We start from the raw sequence: 26,760 nt of genomic DNA on the forward strand, positions 1-26,760 counted from the left end.
GGAAGGGCCAGGGCACAGGAGTGTGTGGGGCAGCAGCTCCAAGTCTCACAGGGCAGCCCGCACTGGCCAGCTGGACCCCCAGGCCCCAGGTCTGCACTCGCAGGAGGAGTGACGCCCTCGAGACTCGGGCCCTGCCCTGTGCTCCCCTCACTCCGACCTGCACCCTTCTCACGAGAAAGGGAGACTCATCTGCATCCCGGGCTGTGAGGCTGGGCCCGCTTATTCATTCACCATGGATGCTGTGTAGGCTGTGGGAAGTTGAGATGGCTGAGTTTATTAATTAATGATCCGTCTCTTGGTGTTGATGTGTAATTCATTTCAATGATTTTTTTTCCAGGATGTATCAGAAGACTCGGCCCTGAGCTCACCAGGGCTGGAGTGAGCAGGAGGGCAGTGAGCAGCGTCCTCGGGGTCTGCAGGCCCTACAGAGCCTCAGGGGCTAATGGAAACATGGATGTGCGGTCTGGCAGCTGGTCCCAGGGCCGATGGAGCCCCGGAGAGCTCCCATGTCCCCGGTGACAGGACGCTGGTTTCAATAGGGAGCAATGACAGAGAGCCCATCGGCAGGGAGGCCAGACTAAGCGAGCCCCAGGCCCAGGGTGGAGGGAAAACCTGACCACCCAAAAAAGCCAGTGTAGTGTCCTCTGAGGAGCTGGGGCCCAGCAATCAGCAGCCCAAGACAGAAGTTTCCAGCAAGTTGCAAAATGACCTTTCGCTGTAGACAGACCCCTGGGCTCTGCAGTTGTGCCTGAGGGTCTGTCCTGCTCTTTCTGCCTTTCCACGGAGCACAGGGTTATTCAGGAGCTGCTCCCACGGACACAGCCCACTCTGGAGCAGGCCAGGCCCCCACGGCGACAGCAAGAGCAGGCTGTGATGGCCGCTCACACCCCTACACAACATCGGGGCAGCCACTGGGAGCAGGTGTCACTCAGATGCCAAACCCCAAACCCGGGGCTGGGTGGGAACACGCAGGTGCATTTGGCTGTGGCAGTGTGAGTGCATTCCTCATGCTTGGACTAAAAGGAAACCACGGGCCACACAATGACTCCAGGGAAAAAGGGAGTTTGGAATAAACCCTCCAGCATGCCATTGGAAGGGCCCCGTGCTCAGCCAGGGTCCGCTGGGGCCCAGGGCTCCTCTCCAAGCTGCCAAAGGCCATGTCTCATTGGCTTCCAGACTCAGACTCCCTGCCCACGACCCTCATTTCCCTGTGCATTCACCCATCACCCACAGACCCTCGCCTGGTTCCAGGCTCTCCTAGTTGTCTTTGCCAAGTAGCAAATGACCACACACTTAGAGGCTCGAACACCACCTGTCAGTGATCTCTGGTTCTGTGGGCGAGTTCTGTTCTGGAGTCTGGCTACGGCTTTGTTAGGTCCTCTGCTCAAGGTCCCACAGGGAACGGAGGGGACCAGGGCCCTGCTGTTCAGAGGCTCCGTGTACCACCTGGGGCTGGGCTGTGCTGTCATCTGCAATCACCTGCAAGCTCAACTAGAGAAGTTTCCACTTTCAAGCTTCTTCCAGGCATTGGCAGGATCGGCTGAAGGACCGAGCACTAGGCCTCTTGATGGCTGTGGACAGGGGCCGCCCTCACTTCCTGGACACCCGCTAGCCCCCATCACATGGGCCCCTCCAGGCCAGCAGTATGGAGACTTAAATTACTAAACATAGGAGAGTCCCATCACTGCTGCTACAGCCGTGCATTAGGGGCAGGTCACGGCCCCATCCACACTCCAGGGGAAGGGATTCCACAGAGGTGCAGATGCCAGCAGGTGGGCACCCCAGGTCCACCTCAGGGTCTTCCGGGCACCCAGGTCCTGTGTCAGGGACGTGGTCCCCAGCAGCACGCCTCTGCTGCCCAGGGGTGAGAATATGGTTGTAGAGGCAGACATGCAGGTGGAGGACATCAGTGACCAAGTGCTACAGACACAGACAGGGTCAGCGCAGCATAACTAGAGAGGCCCTGGTCCACGTGGCTGTGCAGTCAACACCACTTAAGGGAGACATTAGCTTTCTCCGCACTGTCCCCCACAGGAGAGGGCTGGAGGCAAACGCAATGGGCTGGGACTCCTGAAACACAGGGAAGGTGGGGCCGGGAGCCCTCCACACTCCCTGGGATCCTGAGGGGCCAGAGGGGGCCAGAGGCCATACTGTTCTGAGGCTGTGAGGCTCCTCCTGGCCTCTCCTGCTGCCCGCTGGGCTGCAAAGATGCAGCGTTCGTCTCCTGCTCTTCACCCGCCTGAGCCTGGGAACGGCCGCCTGGCACAGTGAGAGCTGTGTGCGCCCCAGCTCCGAGCTGATGACTCACGGCGGAACAGATGTAACCCAAACTGCGAAGCAATGGCAACCCGCTGCCACAGGTGGCTCGCTGCGGGGGGTGGCCCACGCCGGGGGGCTGGGCTCCCGGGGGCTCTCACACAGGGATCCGCATCCCCCAGAAGCCACAGTGAGGACACAGTGGGGACAAGCCTGGCCCTCAGCTTCCCTCTGGGCCAAGCCTCTGCCTCTTGGAAGCTCTTCCGTGCCTGTTTTCTGTCCTATTTCATCAGACACGAAGGCAGCCCCATCCCCCAGGGACCCTGAAGGAGACCAGGCCCGAGCTCAGCAGCCGGCCGTGCAATGCAGGCCCCCGGCTCTCGGCTGCAGTTTCTCTGCCTCCCAGACCCACATGCTGAAGACACGGCTTCTGAAGGCAGCTTCCTGGGCCCCTCCTGCCTGAATCAGGATTTCTGGAGAGTGGAGACCAGAAATGTGCATTTAAAACCAATTCCCCAGGCGACTCCCACCCTCACTAGGGCCACACAGTGGGGGCTGAGGCTTCAAAACTCACCTTCTCTGGGTGTTCAGAACCTGACCTCTTCCTCCAGCCCAGACCCCACCACCGGATCTCCTCTAGGCTCCCAGACTTGCTGCCATCCCAGGAGCACCCACACCACCCTAGAAGCCTCCCACTCCCCACAACTCCTGGAAGCAGACTCTGCTCACCCCACTGGGCTCTGGGGTCAACTTCCCTAAATTACGCCATTATTCAAGGGTTCTCCCCCTAAACGCAGGACGATGTTGGAATACCGCATGCACACAAACCCTGGCCACTGTGAGTTTCCAGTACTGCCCCCCAGGGTGGTACCCTCCAACACACCCTGGCACAAGCACGGCAGCCTTAAAGGATTCAGGGCCTGCCCCTGTGCCCAGCTCTCTGCAGGATTCAGGGCCTGCCCCTGTGCCCAGCTCTCTGCAGGATTCAGGGCCTGCCCCTGTGCCCAGCTCTCTGCAGGATTCAGGGCCTGCCCCTGTGCCCAGCTCTCTGCAGGATTCAGGGCCTGCCCCTGTGCCCAGCTCTCTGCAGGATTCAGGGCCTGCCCCTGTGCCCAGCTCTCTCCAGGATTCAGGGCCTGCCCCTGTGCCCAGCTCTCTCCAGGATTCAGGGCCTGCCCCTGTGCCCAGCTCTCTCCAGGATTCAGGGCCTGCCCCTGTGCCCAGCTCTCTCCAGGATTCAGGGCCTGCCCCTGTGCCCAGCTCTCTGCAGGATTCAGGGCCTGCCCCTGTGCCCAGCTCTCTGCAGGATTCAGGGCCTGCCCCTGTGCCCAGCTCTCTCCAGGATTCAGGGCCTGCCCCTGTGCCCAGCTCTCTCCAGGATTCAGGGCCTGCCCCTGTGCCCAGCTCTCTCCAGGATTCAGGGCCTGCCCCTGTGCCCAGCTCTCTCCAGGATTCAGGGCCTGCCCCTGTGCCCAGCTCTCTCCAGGATTCAGGGCCTGCCCCTGTGCCCAGCTCTCTCCAGGATTCAGGGCCTGCCCCTGTGCCCAGCTCTCTCCAGGATTCAGGGCCTGCCCCTGTGCCCAGCTCTCTCCAGGATTCAGGGCCTGCCCCTGTGCCCAGCTCTCTGCAGGATTCAGGGCCTGCCCCTGTGCCCAGCTCTCTGCAGGATTCAGGGCCTGCCCCTGTGCCCAGCTCTCTCCAGGATTCAGGGCCTGCCCCTGTGCCCAGTTCTCTCCAGGATTCAAGGCCTGCCCCTGTGCCCAGCTCTCTCCAGGATTCAGGGCCTGCCCCTGTGCCCAGCTCTCTCCAGGATTCAGGGCCTGCCCCTGTGCCCAGCTCTCTCCAGGATTCAGGGCCTGCCCCTGTGCCCAGCTCTCTCCAGGATTCAAGGCCTGCCCCTGTGCCCAGCTCTCTCCAGGATTCAGGGCCTGCCCCTGTGCCCAGCTCTCTCCAGGATTCAGGGCCTGCCCCTGTGCCCAGCTCTCTCCAGGATTCAGGGCCTGCCCCTGTGCCCAGCTCTCTCCAGGATTCAGGGCCTGCCCCTGTGCCCAGCTCTCTCCAGGATTCAGGGCCTGCCCCTGTGCCCAGCTCTCTCCAGGATTCAGGGCCTGCCCCTGTGCCCAGCTCTCTCCAGGATTCAGGGCCTGCCCCTGTGCCCAGCTCTCTCCAGGATTCAGGGCCTGCCCCTGTGCCCAGCTCTCTCCAGGATTCAGGGCCTGCCCCTGTGCCCAGCTCTCTGCAGGATTCAGGGCCTGCCCCTGTGCCCAGCTCTCTCCAGGATTCAGGGCCTGCGCCTGTGCCCAGCTCTCTCCAGGATTCAAGGCCTGCCCCTGTGCCCAGCTCTCTCCAGGATTCAGGGCCTGCCCCTGTGCCCAGCTCTCTCCAACTCTATGCGGGGCTGGCGATGGAGCTCCATTTCCTCCCCCATCCCGCAAGGACTCCAGGTCTCCTGGGGCCCTCTGCTTCATTCCAGGGGAGGCACTCTCCCAGGTGGGCCATGACCCCTGGAGGTGGGAGGTGTTATGGGTTGAGCTATGTCCTCCAAAAATTTGCATGTTGAAGTTCCACCCCCTAATGTGACTGTATTTGGAGATAGAGCCTTTAAAGAAGTAATTAAAGTTAAATGAGGTCATTAGGGTAGACTCTAATCCATGCTGACTGGTGTCCTTATAGAGGAGGAGACGAGGACACACACACAGAGGGACAACCATGTGAGGACACAGGGAGGAGACGGGGTCTACAAGCCAAGGAGAGAGGCCTTGGGAGGAGCCGGCCCTCCCGACACCCTGACCTCAGACTTCTAGCCTCCAGGACGGTGGAGAACATATTTTGATTGTTTGTGCCACTCAGGCTGGAGTGCTTTGCTGCAGCTGCCCAGGACACCAGCACAGGAGGCCCCCTGTTCCGTTGGCTGAGCAACTCCCGCCACCAAGGAAGGAGCTGGTGACCTCTAGGGTGACATCCTGGACATTCTGAGTTCTCTCCTAACCTCAAGCCCCCTCGAAGGGGAGGTGGGTGTGAACAGGGAGTCTACCTATTCATTAAACGTGTACTTTGAGCATCTGTCACAAGCAAGCCCTCGCCAGGCACCAGGGGGACCATGACGACAGCCCTGCCCGTGAGCTCCACGGGGCATCCATGGGGCACGAGAAGATGCAGGATTCTACACCAAGTATCCCAGATGGCCCACCCCACTCACATCCCTTCCCCACACACGGGAAGTGAGTGCCCACTGGAGCAGCCACTTAACCTGATGCACATCTGCCTCTTCCAGGGAACTTGAAACCTTCTTTCCTGCCTGTTGGGGGCTGGAGGTCCCTTTACTACTCCTCTGCCGGGGTCAGAGGTTCCTGCTGCAGGCCGCTGTCTGCACCCAACACCCAGGGACCAGCAAGCCTTGGCTGAGCTGGCGCCCCAGGTGCTTCCAGCTCCCTGGACCCTGAGGGCTGGCAGGCAGTTTCATTGCTCACTCTGGGCACAAGCGTGGGCAGTCCAGAGCCAGACAGTGTGCTCTGGGGCAGGCTAGCCCTGGGCCAAGCCAGCATATGCAGCCTTGCTTTGTGTCTGCAGCAAGAGGGGAGGGTGCTTGTGGAGAACTGTACCTCCCTCCAGTGTGGGCATCAGTGACTTTTAAAAGCACAGCACATTGTCACCCTGGCTTTTCATTTCCTCTTTCTCTTTCACCTAAAGATTTGCAAGATCTGCATGGCTTTCAGCACTTAGGAACCCATTCCCTGCAGCTGTCTCTAAGCCCAGAAGTTGCATTTTAAAAAACTGTTCAGACAATGGCTATGGAGCTAGCTGTGGGCCAGGCAGGGTGCTGGGAGCCAGGGGCACAGCAGGTGCAGGATCTGGGGGTGTGAGTTTTTTTGCAGCCCCTCAAGGAGTCCTGGGCTAGGTGACGGCCGGTGGAAAGCACCATGCAGGCAGATGACACTGGCAATTATTGATATTGGCGAGGGGCTGGGGAGGAGCGGGCAGGCCCACCTCTGGGCAAGTGCAAGCGGCCATAATATGAGAGACGTCATGGTAAATGCCAGTCGATGGAGACAAACCACCCGGGGGGGGGGGCCAGAGGTGGGGGCTTCAGAGAGAAGAGGGGTGGGAATGCAGGGTGGTGACCCCTTCTGTGAGCAGATGAGGATGTCCAGCTCATGACCAGGTGAGGGGCCATAGGTGGGACTAGGTATGCCACCAAGGCCAGAGGGGACAGAAATCCTCCCTTGGCCACCTCCTCTCATGTCAGACCTCGCTCAAGTGCCCCCTCTCCTTGAGCCTTCCTCATCCCGGCCGCCATCACCACCACCGCCCATGGTTCCGCCTGGCATTCGCAGGTGCCCGCGGCCACCACACGTGACCTCTGTGTGCACCTGCTCCTTGTCCACCCCAGCCTGGGGAGGCCACCCAGCAATGGCAGGGGCCATGTCGGTGCAGTACCCAAGGGATTTCATTCCTCCAACTATCACAGACTCTCAAAAGGAAAAGAGGAAAAAGGTCAGCCCTCGGGGAGAAACACAGAATTCGGAAACCAGGCTTTTCTTGGACACCTCTTGAGGTCTCTATAGCAAGCTCAGCCAACAGCACACATCAGGCTGGTTCTCATCCCTTAAGGACTTGGCTTCTGTATTGTCCCCGTTCCTCCGTCCCTGACACATTGTCCATTTCCATTCTCTACTGGGTCATTCGCGTTGGCAGACAGACGTGCCCGAATACTCCCACGATAAGAAAAGAAAATCAAAACGAAACAGAACAACCAAAATCCTAGTCCACCTCCATAGTCCTCCAACTACAGCTTCCCTTTCCCCAAACCCCTGCAGAGCAAAGCTCCTCAAAATATTCAGCTCCACCCACTGCATCTGCGGCTCACCTCCCGTCTCCCTTCCATCGCCCTCGCAGGACTCTCCCCTCACCACATCTCCAGCAGCCTCCACCTCACAAAAGTGGCCTCTTTCATGTCTCTGGGAGCTCCGCCACGAGGACCCCTCCATGCTCTGGGAACAGCTTTCTCCTGCAGCCTCCTGGCCGCCTCCTCCCGGTGGGCTCTTCCTTATCACCCCCGACTGCCCCTTCATTCTCCCCTCTTGCAGTCCCTGCTCTGTCCAAGTGGTCCCCACTGTCTCCACGGCCTTCCAGACCTTCCACACACCCCAGGCTCCGCTGAGCTTCTACTCCAGGCTGCACCAGCCCCCGAGTGGCAGACTCAGGAATCCAAGGAGTATCCACAGGCGCTCCCCCGGACGGCCGCCAGGGTGGCTGGATGTCACACGAGTGAAGGTCCCGTCCCAAGGGCTCCTTCCAATCTGCTGCTCCCCAGCTTCTGCCTCTCAATTAAATGCACCCCTTTCAGCTGAAGAAAGAGTTGCTCAGACTAAAACCTCAGGGACCCTCTAGATGGTTCTCTCCCTTACTCCCCAGCCGATGCTCTCTTGGGGCTCGCGTCCCACCTCTCCACAAGTTATCACGTCCCATCTGGTATCATTGCCTCCTGTCTTCCCCCTAGAATGCCCTCAGAGAGCAGCCAGTACCTCCGGCTCAGATCACACCACTCTTCAGTGTATCCCGTGAGCCCCAGCATACTCAGAATAAACCCCAAATCCTCATGACGGCCTCCAAGCCTCCTGGAACCTTGCCCCAGCCCAATGCCCTGACCTGTCCCAACCCAACTCGCCATGACCTGCCTTTCCCAGCACGCTGGGCCTGGATGTGACCATTCTGGGTGATCCAGGTGGGCCCTAAATCCGATGACAAGTGTCCTTAGAAGACAGACACAGGGAGACAGCCATGTGGAGATGCAGCCAGAGACTGGAGTGATGCGGCCACAAGCCAAGGAGCACCTGGAGCCACCAGGAGCTGGAAGATGCTGAGAAGGGTCCTCACCCAGGGCCTCCGGAGGGACCACAGCCCTGCTTGTATCATGACTTCAGACTCCGGCCTCCAAAACAGCTGGAGAATAGGTTTCCGTTTAAACCATGCAGACTGTGGTGATGCGTTACAGCAGCCCCAGGACTCACACACAGATGAAGGCTGGGCCTCCCATGCACAAGATGCGTGTGAACATAGAGGACGAGGCTCCAGCTGGGTGAACGGCTGCTTTCGGAATGTCTAGGACTAGAGCAGGGATTCATAACAGTCACAGAATGAGGCAGGGATGGACCCGCAGGTCCTGCTGTGCACAGGACAAGTGTGCAGACCACGGATCGCCTCTGCGCTGTGAACTTGCACCTGCCCCGTGGCTCAGTGCTACTAACCCACACGCTTGGAACCCAGAGGGCCTTCTCTGTGCCACAGATGAACCCAGGGGATTCTCCAGTGCCTGGCTGGAACACGCTGAAGTTCCCCCGCATGCAGCCACCGAATCAATCAAAAGAAGACTGTGCATTTTTGTCCCAAACATCTCTGAAAGTTGTTCACCATTTTGGAAAGCCACCTGCCCTCACTGTGATGCAACTGTCCCAGCTGGTGTGGCAGACGTGTTCCCAGTGACCCTATGCAGGGGCCAGCCTTTGACCCTCAGCACACATACAGATAAAATGCTGTATATATGCACGTAGGCACCAGACCCCTCCAGTGAAGATGGGCTGGGGCGCTTAAATGTACATATACAGCATTTTACCCTAAATAACTCTCCTTTGCATGTCTTCCTCAGCACAGTTAGGACACTATATCAAGCTTTTAAAACACAGATTATGTTTTCTCTGCAAGGTGCATTGGCAGTGTGTAAAGGGAGTGTCACAAAATCCATCACAAACTCGGGCACTGGCTCTGCAAGGGTTAGGAGAGTCTGGCCTTTCTTTCTCCTCCCTTTAGCCATCTTTGCCCAACCCAAGATTCCCCAGCAGCCCCTATCCACACATCCTCTCTTCTTCCTCCCTGCCATAGACAGCACTGACTTTCTCCTTGCAGAGGTGGGAATAAGTGACAAGGACCCAAAGTGGGTCTCAGCAGCTTGGCCTTGGTCTCAGGACACATCCATGAAATCCTGGCCAGGGACGCACCACAGGGTGTGTCTCTGAAATCACATGGTGGGGACATCCGACTCTTCCGTCCAGCCTGTCATGGCTTTGCTGATGGACAGGACCCCCTGGAGCTTCTAGAAGGGTCAAGAAGACCAGGAAGCTTCTTTGATCAGTGGCCTTTACACACAGACCAAGAACTTCCACCTGGATCTAGAACCCACACTCAGGGCATCCCGATGCTTCAGGCGGAAGAGGTATGTGGTGGGAGGGTCCCCAAGCCCCAAAGAGCACCCCTAGAATCATGGAAAGTGCCACAGTCCTGGAGTCAGGAGAGCTGGGTTCTGCCCCAGTCCCCACTCACAAATGCCTGGGCTTCTCCCAGCTGCAGATCCCCCTCCTACCCCCTTCCCAGGGTGGCTTGGAGAACAGCACATCTGCTGGGCAAACTGTGAAGTGCTATTCCAGCTACGTAAAGGGAGGAGCGTGTGCAACTGTAAAGTGCTATTCCAGCTATGTAAAGGGGAGAGTCGGGCCCCTTGCAAAGGAAATGGTGCTGGCTCCAGCCCCCATCCCTGTCCCCCATCCTCTCCATGGGGCTCACACAAACCACGCCTCAGGTGTGTTGACCTGGCACATTAAGGAAGCCAGGCTGAGGGCTTCCTGAGGTAGGTCTGACCACCACGGTGAGAACTGAGGCCTTCCAGGGCAGGGAAAGATCATGATATGGACAGAATAGCACCGAGCATGCAGCCACGCAACCTAACTGACCTCAAAAGAGGATACTGAAGGTCACAGAAAGCAAATGGCATTTTCCCACCACAAACACCATTTGATTACCCTGGCAGAGCCACCGGTGAGGTGGGCTTCATGCATCTTTTAAGACCTGACTCAACTCTAGGGGCTGCATGCTCACTACAGCGCTCAGTTTCCCACATGTGCTGGCATGGTCCAGTCTCAGAACAACCTTGTCAGAAAGAAATTGCTTCCCCACTTTGCAGGCAAAGATTCAGAGGACCATGGGGTCACATGGTGGAGCCAAGGACACCTGCAGCCATGGCCTGGGTCCATCTTAGCCAAGGTGGGCGCTCTCTCTGCTGGCACCAGCTTTGTCCCTGACATGTCCCACCTATCAGTCACCTCTGGAGGGAGATTTTCAGCCTCTCTGTTCCTCCAACAAACTTGGCTTCCCCAGTGCTGAAAGAAACTTCTGGAAAGGGAAGCTTTTTCCCTTTATTTTGCATCATCACGCCCTTACACAGACTGCAAGGCGGACGGTTGTGAGATTCACTGAACCATGTTGAACCACATCGAAAGCGGGGACCCGAAGCCTGTCTTCATGTCTAACCACATGGCACATGGGTCCATCACGCGTTCGTCTGCCTCTGAATTTGGCTGAGTCTCTGGGACTGAGTGTCAGTGACCACCTGGGGAGCCCTCAAACATCACTTGGAACTTATCTGCTGCAAAGATGCGGGTGATGTTTTTCCTACCAGCAGGATTCACATGGCAGCCTTTTCAGCTAGACATCCACAATGCAGGCCACTCCTGGGCAGAGGTGGGGCAGAGGGTTCCACCAGGAGAAGAGTGACTCATCATCACAAAATGGAAGCTTAAAATTGAGCCCACAGCCACGGTCCCACCAGGCCCCCAGCTCGCCTGTGTACATAGACCACTGAGCTCACTGCTGGGTCCCCAAGGACAGCCAACTGTGGACACCGGCAGGGAGGGAAGGGGCGCACCTCTCCAGCATTCTTCTTTCACTGATGACAAGTCGGGGAAGGGGGTCCTCCAAAACCATCGTTCCCGCTCCTTGCAGAGGGAACACCAGGACTCACCCATTCTTAGGGCAATTCAGAGCTAGAGGAGGGACCTCAGAGGTTGTCTTATTCAGCATCTGTTCCAGAGGCCAAGAAACTGAGCTGCGGGGAGGTGGAGGCCTGGCCTGGCTCCCTCCACAATCCAGGCCTGCAGGAGCTCTGCCTACTCTATCTCAGCCCCACCATACGCCCCCAAGATGGGCTCTTCCTATGCCTCCCCTGTCCACCCCAGGGCTCGGCTCCAAGAAACCTGCAACGGCTCCTGTTTCCTTCCAATCTGTATTGCCAGAATAACAATTGGGCGATTGATGAAGCTGTGGCTTGGTGACATTTCCTCTACCGTCCTTACCTGTCTTTTCTCTCTTGTGCAAGGATATGTCTTTATCTGTCTGGATTTCCCAACTGGAATTTTTTAACTCCTTGAAAAGAGGAGGAGGGGCCATGTTTTGCAACTCCTCATCCCGCTCCTACCCTGAGGTGTGGCATTTACTGTCAACTAAGTACAGAGCTGGTGGTTCATTGAATAATTGATTAAGAAGCCAGACATTCTAAAACTGGTCCTTGTAACACGGTAAAACAGAAAGTCTAAAAATGGTATTCTGTCTAACATTTAATCTCTACACTCAGAATCATTCCCCTGTGAGCGGATGGCAATCATGAATTCAACCCACTATATATCATACAGATTTGTTATCAGTTCAGGGTTTTGTGACATTCATGATGTAAGGAAAGGCATATCCTACAAGGGTGTGTTTCGTGCAGCCGCCGGCTACCCCACTAGTCAGTGACCACATCCGTTCCCTTAAAGGAGACTGGTTTCCAGGTAGAGGAGAGTGTTCATTAAGGCCTTCCTCTTCTTGCTGGAAACTCCTGAACAGGTCAACAAGTAAAGGCACCTCTCCAGGGCCTGGTGAAAGAAGACAGAGTTGAACCCAGCAGCTCTCCCGCAGAAAGTGCCTTAGGAGGCCGGGCGTGGTGGCTCATGCCTGTAATCCCAGCACTTTGGGAGGCTGAGGCTGGTGGATCATGAGGTCAAGAGATCGAGACCATCCTGGCCAACATAGTGAAACCCTGTCTCTACTAAAAATACAAAAATTAGCTGAGCTTAGTGGCACGTGCCTATAGTCCCAGCTACTTAGGAGACTGAGGCAGGAGAATTGCTTGAACCCGAGAGGCAGAGGTTGCAGTGAGCCAAGTGCCCCACTGCACTCCAGCCTGGTGACAAAACGAGACTCCATCTAAAAAAAAAAAAAAAAAAGGAAAGAAAGAAAATGCCTTAGGCTGGACATCTCAGTTCTTAAGGATTAAAGACCTTTCACATCCCTAGCATGCCCTTAGAAGGAGAATGAGGGCCTGAGGGAATGAAGAAGCTTAAGAAGGACTAAATGCAATAAGTTGAAGCCAGGAACATTTGACAGGGAAATGCAAGAAGACCTGCAACACAGTCGTGTCCAGAAGAATCAGAGGCTGGACTTTCATGAGTTGGAGCACACTTATCCATTTGGTATGAGCACAAGTTTGCTCAGCAAAAACAGAGGGAGTGCTCTAACAGGCTGATTGGGTCCAGTGAGCTGTCGGCCAACAGAAGACCTCAACCACAGGCCACCACCCAGAACCACGGCACTCAGGATTTCCCACGCTGCATCCATTCAGAAGATCCCAGTTAAGACCCGAAAGACCAGCCTTGCTGTCTACAAAGTTTAGGATCTTTTGTAGCGCTCCAAGCACTGATTTGTTCTTTGATTCTCTTATCCCAATTAAACCACTCAAAACTTTTGAAGTTCATGAGTCATTTGCTTCAAATATCTTTAAATTAAGGACAGATTCACTTCCCTGGTAGCAAACACCCAGCAACTTAATTAAAATGGGCTCAGCATTTAAATGGCCATCACAGCTTTCAACCAAAGGGGAAGAGGATGTCTCTTCCTGTGACATCTGCTTCTCATTTTCTTCCACTCCAATTCTGGTGTTTAGAAAATAGTTCACCATCATGAGGCTTGCTCCTGAGGTTGGCTGGCTTGCATTGATGCTTAGGTCAGCTGACGGCTGGGGTGCAGAGAAAATGACACCAGCTTGTCACCTGTGCTTACCGAGGGACATACCTAAAGGATATGGAAGCCCCCCCCCGCTCCCACTCGGTGACAAGGACAAAGCAAACTTGGAAATCATCCTTAGAAATGCATGAGTGAATTCCAATGTAAAAATTTCCAGGCCAGACTTGGAAGACATCTGAGCCATCTCATCCTTGAGCTGCTGGATGTCACGAATACGTGACTGATTGAACAGAGGCAAACCCTGAATGACGATGGGAACCTAGAGGATTTCAGGGCCCCTCCTGGGTGGCGAGGTTTCTGAGAGACAGAACATGAGCTGGGGAAAGCAGCAGATTGGCCTGAGCAGGTGGGAAAGTCTTGGGGCCAGATGCCAGCATGCACGGCCTAAGAACGTAAGGTTCAGGAAACCTTCATTGAGCACTAACTGTACACCAAGCACTCCTGCCCCAGGTATTCCCACAGTGGGCATATTCAGAAACCCAAATCAGTTGGCTTCAATTCCCCACAAGTTTCCTTTACACGTTTTAAGATAAAAGCTCAGAAAATGACTTTCTGTTTTTCTCCCAGGAGACTCTGTGATTCCAGATTCGAAACCTGACCAGCAAGAGAGCTGTCATAGAAGGCTGGGGCTGCACTGTGGGGAGCCTCCTCCCCGACCTCAAGCTAACTTCTGACCCATCTGACGGTCACACTCTGCCAGTGCTCACGTGAGGCTGGAGCTCAATGCCTCTGTGAACCTGTGCCAGGTGATTTTCCATCCCAAGAGGTTCTTGGCTAGTGCCATCTACACCTCTGTACAGAGCGCCAAGGTCAGGGACATGGCTGCAGGAACTCATCAAATGACCCCTGAATAGAGCAGTAAAGGTAGTGGCAGCAAATTAGCACAATGGTAACCATCATCATCATCACTATCAACAGCATCATCATCACTATCATCACTATCTCTATTATCATCATCATCTCCATCATCACCATCATCATCATCTCTCTATCACCACCATCATCACCACCATTTCCACCATTACCATCATTATCATCACCATCATCAACACCATCATCATCACCATTTCCACCATTACCATCATTATCATCACCATCAACACCATCATCACCATCATCTCCATCATCATCATCCTCATCATCATCCCCATCATCACCATCACCACCATCATCCTCACTGTCACCACCATCATCATCACCATCACCACCCTTATATTAACAGCAGCAGGCACATACTGAAAACTGTTATGTGCCAGGCACTGAGTACTTGGCACGCTCTGTCTCACTGAATCTTTACAACAACATTATGAGATGGTTAACTCTATCATACCCACTGGCACAGAGAGGACAAGCAAGTTGCCCAAATGTACACAGCAATCATGAGCTGAAGCCAGGAATTTGAAGACAGGCAGTGGTACTCTTAACCATTACCCTGAAACTCAAAAAGATTTCCCAGTTACTTCATATGTAGGGTGAATCCTGACAGGGGACCCTTTAATCATTCCAGCAGTTATCCCAAGTAATGTTACTTCCAGAGAAATGTCAGAGTGCCCCCAAATCACCAGCCACGTTTCCTCTCTGCACCCAGCAACAACCTGTGCTATAGACAGATAGAAAAATATGATATGTCCCTTCTAAATATTTCTCTGCAGAAACAAAAATAAAATTTATAAATCCCCAAGTGTGATACCAAAGATCCCTTTTTGGACAGGTAAAACTCACTTAATGGATGTTTCATCCACCTCCTAAAACTCCAATTCCAAATTTTGGGGTGCCCCCCAGTAAGTGGCAAAGCTGGCTGTGTCTGAGATGATAAAACTCCCAAGTCCCTGGCAGCCTGCTCTGCCTCTGACACTGGCAACCCTCTCCTCCTCAGGCCATTCTTGCTGGGTATAAAAACAACGAATAAGTACGGAGAATTGTTCAGCGCCAGGTGCCTTATTTTATGCTCAGTGTTCATCCACTAAACTCTCACAGCAACCGTTTAGGAAAAATATTTCTTTTTTTTTTTTTTTTTTTTTTTGAGACAGAGTTTCACTCTTATTGCCCAGGCTGGAGTGCAATGGCAGGATCTTGGCTCACCGCAACCTCCACCTCCCAGGTTCAAGTGATTCTCCTGCCTCAACCTCCATAGTAGCTAGGATTACAGGCATGTGCCACCATACCAGGCTAATTTTTTGTATTTTTAGTAGAGACAGGGTTTCTCCATGTTGGTCAGGCTGGCCTCGAACTCCTGACCTCAGGTGATCCATCCGCCTCAGCCTCCCAATGTTGGGATTATAGGCGTGAGCCACTGCACACGGCCTATTTCTAAGCCTCAATTTTGCTGGTGAAGAAAAGAAAATCAGGAGAGGAGAGACCTTTTCCAGGGTCACACAGTGACATGCAACAGAGCCCAGATTCTCGCCCAGATCTTCAGCCTCAAGGCACCTGCTAACTAACTGTAGCAATTCATGGCCTCCCAGATTGCAGCTCTGGAGTCCCCAAGACCACTTCTGCTGCCTTAGATGTCTGAGAAGTGTGAGTAGTGTTCACGTTCCACCAAATGTTGGGGGCACAGGTCTGCATCTGATGACTGCCAAGCAAGGGGGTTCCAGGGAGTTCAGCCCTCTGTCCCAGCACTCCTTCCATCTGGGGAAGCTTAAACAGTTGTTTTCCTCCCCCCTTGCCCCATCCCCCTCTACTTGGGACTTCAGATAAGGAGATTATGCAGCCTGTTCTCAGTAGCCTAAGCAAAGATCTCACCTCCTGCATCACCAGCAAGTACTTCCCAGTGTGTAACCTAAATTGTTCCTGCTCTGGTCTAATTCATTTACATGGTACCCACTGGGCTATGAGGAACCCAGTTAGGGGAATCATCCCCGCATTTCCTCTCTTCCCTTTGCCTTGGCCGGGAAGCTCAGGACGGTGGCCTAGCCCTGATGAGCGCTGCTGTAAACCACCTGTTCCCTTCCCTGTGGCCCAGCATTGCGTTCCAGAATTAACATTTCTCTGCATTAGAAACAAACACACATATTTTCCTCTTTTTAGATTTGTTTTGCTAAACAAATTAATCTAGCACCAGATTATATTATGAAGAACCATAAATCGCTTCCAAGATAAGCATCTGTCGAGATGGATTAGCAACATCCAATGCACTGTGAATTAATTTGCTAAGCCTACAACGCTGTCCCGGGTGTTTAACTTTAGTAATAACAAATGTAATTTGGAATAAATGGGAACTTGTTTCCTCATCCATGTCTATATAGTAAGTGACGTATACAGAGGAGGTGACAGTAAGAGAGAGTAGCAAGAAATCCTACTATGATGATGGCTGCTGAGTTTACTGAGGTGAAAATGAACACTCTGTAAACTGCTAGCAGGCGCCTGACAGTGCAGGATGAACTGCAGACCCCGCATGTCCGTGGATTCCCAAAAGAGGCTGCATGGGAGGAAGCCGATGCAGGACCTCCAGAGTCTCTTCCTCCAGAGTCTCTTCCTCCAGAGCCTCTTCCTCCAGAGCCTCTCCCAAGCCCACAGCCTCCATCTCTGGGCATGGCCCTCAGCATGCGCAGGGAGCCCAGGCTGTGCTTCCATAGAAACATTGCTCTCTAGGGAAGAGGAGCTCAGAAAAAAAATGCAGGTTCTCTTGTCCAGTTGAAGGAAGAAAGTAGGTCACCGGCTGAAGGACAAAAGCCACCCACCCCATGAAAACCTGTCCAAGGACTGCCCGGTGCCTGCCTGCCCAAGATGAGGAGGAACCAGGGCCAGGACGCAGTCTAGTGAGGACGCAGAGGGCCTGGATGCCGTGCCAGCCGCCTGCACGTGAGCTCTGAAGAGCAGTTCTCTCCCCTCCCCTTGATTCTGCAGAGGCCTGGGTGGGGCCTACCGAGCCCACAAGCTGGAGGTTGTGGAAAGCAAGCTGTGAGGAGGCCACAGGGCGCCCCCGCCCATTTTGTACTGACGCCCTGAAATCTGCATCCGATTTTAAAGTTAGCGAATGTTGCTGTTTGTCTAGAATGTGTATGCACAGATCTAGGTTGTGAACTTCTGAGCCAACCTGGCACATCGGGCTGTGCCTGTTAACAGAGGCAGAGAAAACCGGAGGGAGGTGAGGGTGACGGGGTGCCCAGGGCTCTGCGCTCTCCCCGCAGGCCTGCCGTGAAGCCTGGTGACATCAGTGCAGGCTACCAGTTCAGGGACAAGCCCTGGCTTGGGAGATTTCCAAGGGCTACGCCTTTCAAAGCAAATGGAGGAGAGCGTATAGGAGGAAAATAATAAACAACAGAACTGCACAGAAGGAGATTTTCCAAAGCCAGTGAACCGCGTGTGTCCACAGGCAGCTAGGATAACAGCAGCAGAAGAACCAAAGCCCTTTGTTCTGATCTCTGTCCTCCAAACACCCTCCTGACACATCCCCAGGGAGCCGAAAGCTGCCACCTGAATCACTGTCTGCGAAGCTTCTGTTAACACCGCTGGAAGTTCTTCCTTTTACCCAGCCTCGGCCTTTCTTGCTATTTAAGGCCATTCCTAATCCTCGACCGAGGTCAAGTTGGCAGGCACCCTGCCCCCGTCCATGGGTCCCATACCCTTGAAGGCTTTTGAAGACTCTGGGGCGGGGGGATCCTTAATTGTATCACGAGAGGGGCAAGCATCTTGCTCAAGGGCCGGCCCCAGAGACAAAATTCTCTGATTCTGGAAGGCGTGGCTGTGTGTGGTGGATTCCACCGGTCTGTAACAGGCCTGCAGCACCTGGTGGATTCAGCTGGTCCCTAACAGAGGCACAAGGGGTGCAGCGCCCACTTCTAGGTACATACTAAAAAGGGAAACTCTCCCTTCTCACGCCCCCTTCCTCTAAGGCACAGCCTGTATTTGCCAGTCTACAGGCATGTGCAAGCTCATGGACACATCACGCCTGCATCTCCTGGAGCCTCCACACATAGCATCACCCAGGGACATCTAAGCATCTCTCCCGAGTCACGCTCCCAGCCCTCAACCCCAAGCAAACCCAAACCAGAAGAGAGATGGCTGTACCTGAGGCCTCCCCCAGAATCCTTGGGGGCTGGGTGACTTCCCCGTTGTTGCTGGGACTGGTGGAAGGCTCCGTTGTGCTAACCCCACCTGGGATCCTTCTCCGGGGATCCAGGGACTCGGTGAACCCCTTAGTCTGCAGCGTCATGGGGGTGGCCGTGGTGGTGGTGGTGGTGGTGGCGGCCACAGTTGTCTTCCGTGTTTGTAGGATGGAGACCGTGGTGGGGCCGTAAACGCCCGGAAATGTGTTGGACTCCAGGGCCTCCTCGTCCCCCGTGGGCCCCCAGGCGATGAACTCAGTCTCTGTGGTGGGCCGGCTGCCTCTGGCGTCGAAGCTGCTGAGACCGTCCCCCTGCAGGTGCCTCTTGCCCCTCCTCAGGAGGGCCTGCTGCTCCGGGGCCCCCCCGGCCACCGCGGAGGACGAGGACGAGGACGAAGAGGCGAGGGAAGGGCTGGATTTGGCAGCAGCTGGGGGCTTGGCCAGTCCTGCCTTGGGCACGAGGGCGGCCGCCTGGTCCCGGGGCCTGTGGGCCCGTCTGGCTCGGGGCATCTGCATCTGCCCGTGGATCCGCTCCACTCGGGGCGGCCGGGGGCTCCACACCGGGGCCGGGACCCGCGCTGGCTGTCCACTCCTAAAACTCCACAGCCGGGGCGGCCGGGGCGGCGACCGCGGCAGGAGCCAGAACTCCGGCCCCGGGCCCAGGGCCTCGCAGGCGGGCAGGTCCAGGGCGAGCTGAAACATGGCGATCAGGATCCAGGCATGGCTTCCGAGGGGGCGGCCCGGCCAGCGGATGGACATGGAGCTGTGCGGGGGGGAAGGAGAGAAGAGCGGTCAGTGGAAGCCCGGGAGGGGGGCCGGGCCCCGGGGCCCTCTCTCTCCACCCCCCACTGTGACAAAGACGCTGTCTTCTTCTGGTAAGAGCTCCTCCTAACTTCGAAAGGGAAGCCGAACCCTTCCTTCCTTTCCTTCAAAGGCCCACTCACGTGCAAGAACAGCGCGCGCTGCGAGGGTGCGGGGAGCTGCTTCCCGGCACCGCGGGGCTGAGGCGCCTGCCAGGCACAGAGCCGGCTGGTCGCCGAATAGTCCATTTCACGGGAGCGAAAACCGAGCCTCAGAAACCCCCAGCCTTTCAGGTCAGCCTCGACAAGATAACCTGAAAAGGCCTGTGAGTCCCTCCTTCCTTTTGCCCATCACAGGACGAGAGGACCTGAGTGAGAGGATGGCAGCAGCGGACACCGGCCTCCACCTGGGACCCCAGGGCCAGGTGCTCTCCTCTACATAGCCCAGGCCACCCCCCGCCCACTGGGGAAGCGCCTCTCCCCAGGTCTAGGAGGAGCGGAGGTTTCAAGCTTGAACCTCGCAGCGTGAGCGCAGGCGCTTCCCAGCACCTACACCTGCCAGGCACTTGCACTTTGCAAACACCAGCCGCTCCCGCCGCCCCTCACCCAGAGCCCGGCATGCATATCGTAAACAGGCATCGCTTTAAATGCTCTGCATGGGAAGGCTTCTTACTTCTGGCCTCCTCTGGATCGTACTCAGGGAAATGAGATCTGCTCTGGATAAACCGAAAGTTTATTGACGCGAAGTGTTTGTTCTGTTGACATTTCCGCTCCCCCTGTTTATCTGCAGTGCCGGTGCCCTTTGAAACCCTGTTATCCACCTCCTCAGCTCCCCGGAGGGCTGCAGAAAGGGCAAATCCTGCGCAACCCTGAGGAGGGCGGGGCTGCCTCTCCACGCAGCGGGGCTGCAGGGGAGAAGTCAGGGCTGGCGGGGCGGCCCCTCCCCAGTTCACATGGAGCGGCTTTGTCACCAGGTCTGGGGTCGCCTCTGGACCAGTGGACTCTCTGGTGTCACGTGAAAACCAGGGCGCGGCAGAGAGCCACGTGGAAGGGCTCAGAGGAGCCAGGCCCACGCTCCCTCTTCCACCAGCACAGATAATTGAAGACTGATTATAGGTGTCATTCAAAGTCAGTTCTCGTCACCAGCCTCACGTCTGAAAGTTAAAATGAATCCCAAAACTGTAATGACTGAAGCGGGTGGGGGGCGCCAGGGTGTTCAGGTGCCAAGCGCCAGCCTGACGCCGCCCAAAGCCAGGCCTGGAAAGCAGGTTGGGTAGAGTTTTTCTTTATAAGGCGGTGAGTGACTTCACAAAGGAAGCTGTGTGTGTCATTGTAATGCGTGCACGCAAGTGTGTGAGTGTGTGCGTGTAGGCCAGCACACGTATGTGAGTGTGTACGTGTGTGACTGGGTGTGAGTGTGCGTGTGGGTCAAGCTGTGAGTGTGCCAGTGTGAGAGTGAGCCAGCGTACATGAGTGTAAAGATGCATCTGGGGGTGTGTCCACGAGTGTGAGAGACTGTGCGTGAGTGAGGGCCAGGGTGTCTGTGTATTTGGTGCGTGTGAGTGTGAGAGTGTACTGTTGTGTGACTGTGTCCATGTGTGTCAGCATAGAAGTGTGTGAGTGCATCTATGCTCGTGTGTGTCAGTGTGTATGAGTGTATCTGTGCGTTCCTGTGTGAGTGTGTCTGTGTGAGAGTATCTGTGTGTGTATTTGTGTGTGCAACTGTATCTGTGTGTCCCTGTGTGAGCATGCGAGTGTATCTGTGAGTGTGTGAGAGACTCTATGTGTGAGTGTGTCTGTGTGTGTCTGTGTAGGAGAGTTTAGTTGTAGCTGTGTGTGAATGCGTCCCTGGGGGCACGCCCTCTGTTCAGCACTGAGACCCTTGTGTCCAGTGCTGACTCTCCCAGATATCTGGGGAACAGATGGCCCCCCAGTCATCAGGATGGTGAGAGAGAAACTCTTGCTAATGAGTGCTCATTACCAAAAAGGACTAATCCCCAAACAATAAGGCTTCAGTTTTTCAATCAGAATAGAAGTGCTTTGCTGCAGAAATGAGGACCTCCTCATTATGCTAATCCTCAGCACGGTGTTTCTGCTGGTGTGCAATTTCTCTGCACTAGCAGCCAAGCTCGGGGCAGGGACCAGGGCCACTGTCACCACAAGGACGAATTTAGGTTAGGGTGAAATTCCCCCATATACACACTAAGGTAGCTCCTCTGTGGCTGCAGGTGACCCAGTGAGGATGGGAGCTGGTTTAGAATCTCTAGTTCTCCCATGACCTGCAGAGCTGGGTAGGAGTCTAGCCCCAGGAAGATGAGATGCTGCTCTGAGCAGGTGCAGGGTCTCACCAGGCCCTACCAAGCCCCTTCAGGCTCCACCAGACCTCACCAGACTCTGCCATGGTCTTCCAGGCCTCACCAGACCTCACCAGGCCTCACCAGGCCCCACCATACTCCACCAAGCTCACCAGGCCTTACCAGACTGCACCAGACTCCAACAGTCCCCACCATACTCCACCAGGCCCTGATTAGACCCCACCAGGCTTCACCAGGCCCCACTACACTCCACCAGGCCCCACCAGCCCCCATCAGGCCCCACCAGCCCCCATCAGGCCCCACCAGCCCCCACCAGGCAGGCTGAATCAAAAGCCATGACAAGCAAACCTGCCTGCCATCAGTACTTAGAGAAATATTGCCCCAGGAAATTAAAACCATAGCACCTAAGCCCGTGCCTGCCTCGCTGGCATAACTTCACACACAGGATATTTCTGTGATTTTTCACCAATCATGGCTGTAATTGGTTACTATAGAAACCCCCTCATTTCTAAGACACCCAGCTGTTATGCAGAAAAACCAACCAATTGCAACAGTGGCAGGGAGAGGTCGATTTGTTTTTCCTCTTCAAGTCTGGTTTCTTCCTTTTTAAAGTGATTGATTTGTTCAGAGAGGAAAAAAAAGAGGGCAGGTGGGCAACCAGGACAGAGGCCCCAGCCCACTCCCAGCAGCCAAGAAATGTGGGGGGCAGGGGGAAAGCCCCTCCCGTAGGAAGCCGTGTAGGGGCCACTGCTCGTTTCTGTGCAAGGCCAAGGGCCCCAGGCTCTGCATTGCCACCAAGACGGCTGAGCTTGGTGTGCTGCCCAGACCTGGTCCTGAGACTCTTGGGGACCCCTTGGTGAGAGGCTGCATCTCTGCAGGAGAAGGACTTGGCTCTATCTCCAAGGACCAGTGAGCAGTACAAACAATCTCTGTCCTCATCCCTTGGGCGGCTCTAAGATGAGGCAGAGCCTGGGAACACTATTCTCACTGATCCTGCTCAGCCTGGGGCTGGGCCCTGATCACCTCTCATTTCATGATGAACAGGTTTTGGGAGGGCCTCACCCCATAGGGCATCCATGGCACTGTCAGACATGCACCAAGACGGCAGGCGACCCCACACCTCCTCTGGAGGCAGGCCCTGCGGCATGGCTGCCGACCACAGCACCAACCATCAGGAGGCAAGGCTATGGGGCAGGCAGAAGTGGCACCAGCTCCCCCGAAACTCAAGCATCCACAGGCCCCTTAAGAACATACCGCCCGGCCAGACATGGTGGCTCACGCCTGTAATCCCAGCACTTTGGGAGGCCGAGGTGGGAGGATCACGAGGTCAAGGGATCGAGACCATCCTGCACAACATGGTGAAACCCTGTCTCTACTAAAAATACAAAAATTAGCCAGATGTGGTGGCGTACACCTGTAGTCCCAGCTACTCGGGAGGCTGAGGCAGGAGAATCGCTTGAACCCAGGAGGCGGAGGTTGCAGTGAGCCGAGATCATGCCACTGCACTCCAGGCTGGAGATGGAGCGAGACTGCGTCTCAAAAAAAAAAAAAAAACATACCACCCACATCACACCCACAGAGAGAGCTACAAGCAGAAAGACAGAGAACATGAAGTGCTGGCGAGGACACGAGGAGACGAGAGACCTAGTATGCTGTTGGTGGGAAGGAAAACCAGAATGCCTCTGGGCAAAACAGTTTGGCAATTCCTTGGAACCCTAAAGACAGAGTTCCAGGGACCCTGCTGCCCCTCTCTTAGGCACAGACATCTGTCCACATGAAAACCTGCACTGGGAGGCCCAGGGCCACACTCACAACTCACAACAGCCAAAGCTGACTCAGCTCACGTGCCCGTCAGCTGAGGAATGGATAAAGGGGATCTGGCATAACGTTACAATGGAGTATCGTTCAGCCTTTAAAAGGAAGGCAGGATTACTTGATCTATGCTACGATGTGGAAGCACCTTGAAAACCCTGAGCAGGGAAAGAAGCCAGGCACTCAAGGCTACACGGTGCCTGGTTCCATTTATGGGAAATGCACAGAGTGACCAAACCCACAGAGACAGAAAGATGAGCAATTGCCCAAGGCTTGGGGAAGGGGTAATGGGGTAGGGGGTTTCTTTATGGGGTGATGAAATATTCTGGAATTGTGTGTGGGGGTAGCTGCACAACTCTATGCCTATACGAAACCCACTAAACTGTACACTTGTAATAGGTGAGTTTTGTGCAATGTATATCCCAATACAAATCAAAAGGAACATGCTAGAGAATGGGGTGTGTGCAAGGGTTGTGGGGACAATGTGGAGTGCATGGCGTGGCACCCTAATCCTGGCCCTGGCGGATGGGTGGAAGGCAGAGCGGCCCCCGGAGCTGCAGGCACATGGGCAGGAGGAAGCCATGGAGACTTTGGGTTCATCCACCCAGTCCTCACTGGGACACCCTGAACGTGAGACAGGGTCCCTGCCTGAGCACCTGAGGACCACATCCACACCCTTTGAGAAGAGGCAGGGACAGCTCCCTCTCAGCAGCCTCGAGCTCATGATTTTCAAAGAAAGAATAAACTCCTTGCCACCACCCCCTGCTCCCCAGCTGCTTCCAAATGGGGAACAACTGCTCCGTCTCACTTTATTTTCTAGTTTGTGGCTTTCTTGCTTCTCTTCCTTTTAAATTTTTATTGAAATCTTTTTTCCCCAAGAACAGTTTAATAAGATTTGGTGAATTGAGATTCAATTCACTACCTTCTGTATATTTTCTTCACAGAAGAAAATCACTGTCAATTAAGGGGCCAAAGACATCTCTTCCACTTAAAGTTGCACCTTTCCCCGAGCCGGGAGTGTGCAGCGTGAGCCTCCTGGGAGCAGCTGGTGTCTGCCTTGTGGGAGCACTGGTGCAGTAAGAAGCAGGCCAGGCCCTGGAATTGTTCCACCAGGGAACAGCCCAGAATCTTCAGGGTGGGACAGGACCTTGGAGCTGTGCCTGTGGCCAATCCACCCCAGCCATTCCACGAAGACACCCACTTCCCGTGACTCCTCCAGGTCCTGTCGTTTACTGGCTCTGGGGCCCAGGAGAAGGATGCTGCATTTGATGGAGAAGTTAGCTTGGCATGGGCTTGTAGCTTCCCACTCTGCAAGCCCCAGTTTTTCTGTCATTCACACCAGTAAGTTGGGGCAGGTGGGCTCTGAGGTCTCCGCCTCCTCGTTGAAGAAGACCCGTGCTTCTACGATCAATAGTTCACAGGGCACCGCTAGAAACAATCTCCAGGAAGCAGAAAGAATAGACACACACATATTTGTTCTATGACACAGCAGTGCCGTTGGCTTTTTGTGAATCCATGCTCTTTTGTGGAAGGCCCCACCCAGGAAGTGGACCTCCCTTCCCCGAGGACCCAGGGTCTACCCCTCGGTCCCCAATGACCCGTGTCCAGATGCTTCCTGACTTCCACCCTACTTCTATTGGTTTGCTTCAAAAAAGCTTTTTATTTTAGAATAGTTTAAGACATTCCAAAAAATTCCAAAAGAGCCCAGAGAGTTGCTGGGAACTCATCTCCAGTTTCCCCTCAAGGGACACCGTAGGTCACCATGCCACAGCGCCATGGTGCATAACCAGGAACTACACACATGGCTTGGACTTCTCCAGTTTGCACTTAGCGTCCGTTTTCAGTCCCAGGAACCCATCCAGAATACCACGTGGTATCAAATGGTTGTGTCTCGTTTGGCTCCTCTTGGCTGTGATGGTTTCTCAGGCTTTCTCTGTGGCTGATGACCTTGATGTTCTAAGGAGGACTGGTCAGGGATTGCATAGAATGCTCCTCTTCATTGATTGATTGGTCTGAAGTGTGTCCCGTGATGAGACCGGCCTTCTGTGTTTTGGGGGATGCCCACAGAGAGGAAGTATCTGCCTCATACAGGGTACCCAGGGCACCTGCTCTCAACAGGACCCCTCCCTGCTGAAGCTGACCTTGAATAGCATTTGCCAGGGACATCTGCCCGGTGCTGTCACTGGGAAGGCAGTCCTGCTCCTTTCCAGAATCTTTGGAAGCAGGTCACTAAGCACAAGGCGCATTCTTGGAGGGGGAGGAGTACTCATTAAAAAAAAAAAAAAAAAAAAAAAGCTCTTCAAAACTTCCCCATTTGGCTTTTGTTGCCATTGCTTTTGGTGTTTTAGACATGAAGTCCTTGCCCATGCCTATGTCCTGAATGGTAATGCCTAGGTTTTCTTATAGGGTTTTTACGGTTTTAGGTCTAATGTTTAAGTCTTTAATCCATCTTGAATTAATTTTTGTATAAGGTGTAAGGAAGGGATCCAGTTTCAGCTTTCTACATATGGCTAGCAAATGGGATCTACTTAAACTAAAGAGCTTCTGCACAGCAAAAGAAACTACCATCAGAGTGAACAGGCAACCTGCAAAATGGGAGAAAATTTTCGCAACCTACTTATCTGACAAAGGGCTAATATCCAGAATCTACAGTGAACTCAAACAAATTTACAAGAAAAAAACAAACAACCCCATCAAAAAGTGGGTGAAGGACATGAACAGACACTTCTCAAAAGAAGACATCTATGCAGCCAAAAAACACATGAAAAAATGCTCACCATCATTGGCCATCAGAGAAATGCAAATCAAAACCACAATGAGATACCATCTCACACCAGTTAGAATGGCGATCATTAAAAAGTCAGGAAACAACAGGTGCTGGAGAGGATGTGGAGAAATAGGAACACTTTTACACTGTTGGTGGGACTGTAAACTATCCCATCGTGGAAGTCAGTGTGGTGATTCCTCAGGGATCTAGAACTAGAAATACCATTTGACCCAGCCATCCCATGACTGGGTATATACCCAAAGGACTATAAATCATGCTGCTATAAAGACACATGCACACATATGTTTATTGTGGCACTATTCACAATAGCAAAGACTTGGAACTAACCCAAATGTCCAACAATGATAGACCGGATTAAGAAAATGTGGCACATATACACCATGGAATACTATGCAGCCATAAAAAATGATGAGTTCATGTCCTTTGTAAGGACATGGATGAAATTGGAAATCATCATTCTCAGTAACTATCGGAAGGACAAAAAACCAAACACCGCATGTTCTCACTCATAGGTGGGAATTGAACAATGAGAACACATGGACACAGGAAGGGGAACATCACACTCTGGGGACCGTTGTGGGGTGGGGGGAGGGGGGAGGGATAGCATTTGGAGATATACCTAATGCTAAATGATGAGTTAATGGGTGCAGCACACCAGCATGGCACATGTATACATATGTAACTAACCTGCACATTGTGCACATGTACCCTAAAACTTAAAGTATAAAAAAAAAAAAAACTTCCCTGTTTGGCAGCTGGAACAGACAGGAGGGAGCAGGACTGGCTAGTGTAAGGGGGTAATTATCCACAATACAGTGGATGGGGAACAGGGCACTATTTTTCCTTTCCTTAACCCCTACCTTCAATGTTCCAAGCATTTCTGGGCTTTGGAAACATACAGGGCGTTGTGGG

At 54.3% G+C, this 26,760-nt stretch overlaps 1 protein-coding gene across 3 annotated transcripts in view; it reads right to left on the bottom strand.

Moving 5' to 3' along the window:
* AJAP1 (adherens junctions associated protein 1) overlaps positions 1-26,760 on the bottom strand; it is a 147,746-nt gene that overhangs the window by 70,864 nt on the left and 50,122 nt on the right. For all 3 annotated transcript variants that reach the window (XM_063602186.1, XM_034953870.3, XM_034953873.3), the window contains exon 2: positions 18,097-18,896. In XM_063602186.1, coding sequence (XP_063458256.1) covers positions 18,097-18,892 — 796 coding nt within the window. In that variant the 5' untranslated portion in view covers positions 18,893-18,896. The remainder of the gene's footprint in view (positions 1-18,096; positions 18,897-26,760) is intronic.

This window comes from Pan paniscus, chromosome 1 (assembly GCF_029289425.2).
Source record: "Pan paniscus chromosome 1, NHGRI_mPanPan1-v2.0_pri, whole genome shotgun sequence".
NCBI classification, from domain to species: Eukaryota; Metazoa; Chordata; class Mammalia; order Primates; family Hominidae; genus Pan; species Pan paniscus.